Source organism: Fukomys damarensis, unplaced genomic scaffold (assembly GCF_012274545.1).
Source record: "Fukomys damarensis isolate Sample0158 unplaced genomic scaffold, DMR_v1.0_HiC HiC_scaffold_39, whole genome shotgun sequence".
In the NCBI taxonomy this organism is placed as follows: Eukaryota; Metazoa; Chordata; class Mammalia; order Rodentia; family Bathyergidae; genus Fukomys; species Fukomys damarensis.
The window spans coordinates 85070967-85076294 of record NW_022900951.1 but is presented as its reverse complement, the minus strand read 5'-3'; the positions used below and the strand labels follow the sequence as shown (position 1 = coordinate 85076294).

Below are 5328 nucleotides of genomic sequence, written 5' to 3'. Positions count from 1 at the left end.
TATGTGTCCTCTTCATGCATACTTGGCATCGGCTAATACGTGTCCTCAAGTCTCCTGCTTTCAGTGTTTCTGATTGAGGCTTACTGAGAAAAAAGAAACAAGAAAATCAGAGTCACCTTTTCTGATTGCAATTCTACCTTTTCTATGGAATTCTTCAAAATGTTATGTCCTCTTCATGCATACTTGGCATCGGCTAATACGTGTCCTCAAGTCTCCTGCTTTCAGTGTTTCTGATTGAGGCTTACTGAGAAAAAAGAAACAAGAAAATCAGAGTCACCTTTTCTGATTGCAATTCTTTACCTTTTCTAGTATTTCAATTCTGTTAGCCATTCAAATTGATACCTGAACTCTTCTTTCTTTTTAAAAATAGCTCTCTTGATAATTTAATGGATTACTTTTAGCCAATGTCATGTATATTAGTAACTGGTATTGTCTAAGAAACTTTTCTGCTCATAAGTACTTTTGTGATTGTTCTCTCTGCCATTATTATGTTGTATGTATTTGTCTTTTCCTCTCTTTGTCTGATAGATTTCTCTAATATTCATATAAGGAAAGAGATCCAGGCAACTGATGACTGACACATGATAAAGACCATGGAAAAATGTTAAGTAATGATAATTCAAAGGAACCAACACATGAAAAAAAAAATCCCCGAAGAGTTAAAGTCATTATATTACAATGATACATGCATACCTATGATTATAGCAGCACAATTTATAACAGTTAAATCTTGGAAATAACCTGTGTCCACGAAAAGATGAACAGAGAAAGAAAATGTGTGTGTTTTTTTTTACACAATAGACTACTAGTCTGCAACAAAGAAGGATAAACTTGAGACATTCTGGGTAAATGGATGTACCTTGAGACCATAATATTAGGTGAAATAAATCAGACACACAACTTAAATATTGCATGGTTTCTCTTACATGAGAAACCCATATTGCAAATGAAGAGAAGAATGAAAAATAGATAATAGGAAGAAAAGAGATCTGTTTCACATGAGAAGGGAGGCAAGAGATGGTGGAGGGAGGAGATGAAAAGAAAAGAATGGAACATTTGCTTTTGCAAATGGGAAAGGGACTAAGAGATGGAAAGAGGAGGGAGAGATGGGAAGGATAGGGGATGAAAAAAGAATTAAGATGTGTTATGTATATGTACCAACGCTCCATGATAAATGCAGTCATTATGTACTGCAAACATGTACTAATTTAAAAATAAATTTAACCTGAAAACACTTTCAATAGATTGAAGTATCCTGAGGTACATGTACTGTGTATGATCTTACTCATTTAAACCCTTAGATGGTAGCTTTTCAAACATTTTTGAAAAAGAAATTAGTGGATTGGAGAACACAAAGGGTAGCTTCAACTCCTTATGTGTTCCCATTCTAGTAGAATAGCTGCTGACTTTTATTATTGAGCAGGTCATCTAACCTTTTCTGTCTCTGTTTTGTTATTGGAGAATTCCTATTTACCCAATATCAGTTCCGTCTATTTTTCCAACCTGATTTAGGAATTTAAGGAGAACAAGCAAGAATAAAGTAATGGAAAAACATAAAGAAAGAATAAAGGACACAGACCAATACATTCCTAATAATATGATAAACCATCCATTAATTGCTTCTGCCTTCTTCCCTAGCATCTCTGAAAGAAGCTTTGGACCTGAACTAAAGCCACAGTGCCTTACCTGAACATATCCAACATATCTACAGTTGCCAGCCAAAAGCTGTAGGAGTTGGCATAGTAGTTACAGGTTCCTAGCCCATGACATTCAATGAAGGGAGCAGAACGAAACTCTTCCAAACAGGAACCAGGTGAGGCCAGGGCTTGACCTGAGCCCTCTGCCCCTGCACTTGTATGCTAGACAAGAAAAAAAGATGAGCCATCATACTCCTGTACCATAGTATCTTACTGAATATCTAATGATGTGTATCTAGCTTAGCCAAAAACTCAAATATAGTGAAGAGGACCAGGGCTGCAAGTAAAAGAATAGCACTGACATCAAGGATAGTCAATAAAAGCAACAGGTAGATTATGGAAATATTTATAAAAAATGTGGGAAGGGGAACATAGTGCCTAGACAGAAGCTATTTAAACCTCAAGATTTTTACTATATAGAAGTGACAGGAATTCATTCCTCAAATTGGGGAGAAATGTACAAATGATGGACAGTCGGCTATGATGACAAAGGCAAGAAAGTGTGTTTCATACCATCATAAAGGAATAACCAATCCAAAGAGAATCCCATCCCTTAGGACAATGAGGAATCTGGATGGTCTGACTGTGAACTGCAATCACCATAGCTGGAGCTTCACATACTACACATCTGGTAATGCAAAGGAAGAGAGAATAGAATGAGTGTGAGTCTTCTTTGGGAGCCTTCCTGGATAGAGGCCCCTTAAGGTGTCTTCAAGGCTCAGAAAAGGACCAAATGCCCTTTGAGTATTGACTATATGTAATAAAACTATAAATTAAAATTGTAATAATTTTTCAAGAAAAATAAGGACCACTTCTATAGCACTTTTCCATTCTGCCCAAAATTCATATACACTATAGTCAATGCCATAACTGACCTAACATTTTGGCTTTGTGTATTGCATATATTATTTGATGTCAAGCTACCCAAATGGTGAGTAGCCATTTGGTAATGCTGCAACTGTGTTGAGAACAATGTCTGGTAAACTGGAAAAGACAGTAGACATTTTCCTTAATTTCCACCCTTTATTCTTAGTAAAAAATTCCACCCTTTATTCTTTATTAACCATTTGGCTATATTTAGGTAAATGCAATATATACATAATTTTTGGCAAGTACTCAGGCACTTGAAAATATGGCTGAACCTATACAACCAAGTAAAATAGCAATGAAGTAAATACAACTGAGTCTACCAGATGTTTAATAAAGAGCATTAGGGAGCCTCTTGAAATATGACTGAGGCCAATTTTATCTATATAATATATTTAGAGAACAGTTTACTCCCCCAAATTGAAACTGATAAAAAAATCTTTCCTCTCTTCTTTTCTCTCTTCTTCTTTCTTTTTCCCTCTTCCCTTCCCCTCCTCCCTTCTCCTCCTCCTCCTTTTTATGCTGTCTCTCTCTGTCTCTGTCATCCTCAAAGTCATCCCCAAAGTATGAATTTGCTACTGAAGGTTTAGTCTTTATATTGAATATAAAAAAATCCAGACTTTTTAGTGACTCATTCTTTATAGCTGCTAGAACCCTGGGTCACGATCAAAACAAAAGTAGCACTATCCAGCCTTCCTAGGAGATGAGTTAAACTAGGGTTCCAAGGTGACAATTTCCCAGGAAACTTTACCAAACCTCAACTAGCACTTTCTCCCTTCCACTGCCAATCAAATGCCAACTCCTATCACTTTGTACTAGGGGTCAAACTCCAGTCCTTGTGCTTGCAAGGCAGGCGGTGGAACCACTGAGCTAAATCCCCAGCCCAACTCCTATCAATTTGAATAATGTAATACATTTCCCCCACTGTGAAACCTGATCCTCTCACATCAGAACCACAGCAATATTCTTCAATATAACTAGTCTGTTTACCTCAGGACTAACCTTTCTATAATATATGTTACATCCTGGTGGTTGTTTAATCTTCCCTGAAGTATAGTTTAAAAATGGGGACTGATTACAACAAGTAAATTCCAAACTACAATTTGGCACTGAAAGCATTCTACCATTCTACTTAATTAAAGTTAGCCCAGGCTAAATTTCCAGTCTTTACACCTACGCAACCTCTAAATACTATATTCTAGACACAGTTGTTATCCATTCTCATTTTATCTGCCTAGATGTCTTTCACCTTTAGGACTCCTTATATCTCAAGTCCTTTTAGTCCATCAAGGATAAGTCAGTTTAAAACACATTTGTTTCATATACTCATCACAGATTTCTCCATGTAGAATTATATCATAGGATCTGGTCAAAAGCAAATTTCCCCCAAATTAAAGATTAAACTAAATACTGAATTGAATATTAAAAGGCAAACCTTCTACTTAACTTGGGAGGAATATCATCCGATTACTAGCTTTTAGACTGATTTTTGACTGGCTAAAGTAACTACAGATTGGTACAAGTTAAAGCTAAACCAGTGCCTCACCGACTGATGAATGGCTGAATGCTCTGACCCTTCAGGGGTTCCATGCTCATTGGCATAGGCTCTGGAGTAGAAAGCCAGTAAGAATAGTCATTTCTTGAAGCAAAGTTGCAAACATTATTGATATTGCAGAACATGAAAGGCATGGTACTGAAGCGACGGAGGCAGCTGCCAGATGTCCCTGGGAAGAATTGGGAAGAAAAAGATGAAAGACTGCATCATAATGATACTTTAGTTTCCTCTAAAGTAATATCAAAGAATCTTTCAAAAACAAACTTGTTTACATTTCTTTGATAATAAATACATTTTATTTCTTAAATTCTAATATTTTTCATATTTTTACATTTCTAAAATCAGGATGAGTTTTGTAATTTATGTGGGCATTTATTGTTGCAGCCCATTAGATACTCTCTAGAGCTGTTTTTAAATCAGTGATGCATCTTATAAACAATGTTTTCTTACAGAGAATATTTTGTGGTTTATTGCATACAAGAAGGGCACATACTGAGTGCTTACAGTGTCATATTAATATTTCTTGTTCGAGGCTGCCCTCTTTTTCAAGATATTCCCACTATGTATCTTTGGTCGGTCAGTAATCTCAGTAAGCCTAGGGATGATAACAGTGCTGAACACTATTCACTATAATCACAGATAAGTTTGGAAGTGAATAATTAAAAAGGGAAAAAGAGAGCAAGAAAAAATTTAAGGGGAAAACAAAGAAACTAGTCTATGGGTTTCAGAGCAAGCAGAGGCAATATGCACTATGTAAGTAATCAAGTCCTTTCTCATGAAAGAATTAAAGGTGGTGCACCCTCACACATTTAATTGATATGGTATTTAAATTTTATATCTAAATTTTTAAAATGACAAGTTTAAACCAATATTATAGAAGTATTAATGTATTAGTTAGAGTCTCTAAGCTCCAAATGCACAGTTCTAATAGTCTACTTTATAATATCTGGGGCTAAGAATTCACAGACCACATGTGTGTGCCTTGCCAACTCTCATTTGGTGTTTTGTGAAGACTGATATTGAAAGGCAAACTTTTATATCACTCATTTAAAGATATCGAATGCAATAATTTGAGACAACATCCTTTAAAATATTATAAAATTCTCCTTAACAATGGCAAATTATATGATGGGAGTTTTGCATTTGGAAATTTAATTTTGCTCAATTTCTTTCACACGGTTTAATTCTTTTTTTTTTTTTTTTTTTTTT

General features: G+C 35.4%; 1 protein-coding gene across 3 annotated transcripts in view; it reads right to left on the bottom strand.

Moving 5' to 3' along the window:
- Nucleotides 1-152: 152 nt before the first annotated feature.
- Nucleotides 153-5328, bottom strand: part of LOC104847582 (collagen alpha-5(IV) chain) — a 267506-nt gene continuing 262330 nt past the window's right edge. For all 3 annotated transcript variants that reach the window (XM_010603053.1, XM_010603055.1, XM_033760324.1), the window contains 4 exons: nucleotides 4111-4288; nucleotides 2211-2325; nucleotides 1687-1859; nucleotides 153-244 (listed from right to left, as the gene is read on the bottom strand). In XM_010603053.1, the coding sequence (XP_010601355.1) occupies nucleotides 163-244; nucleotides 1687-1859; nucleotides 2211-2325; nucleotides 4111-4288 (548 nt within the window). In that variant the 3' untranslated portion in view covers nucleotides 153-162. The remainder of the gene's footprint in view (nucleotides 245-1686; nucleotides 1860-2210; nucleotides 2326-4110; nucleotides 4289-5328) is intronic.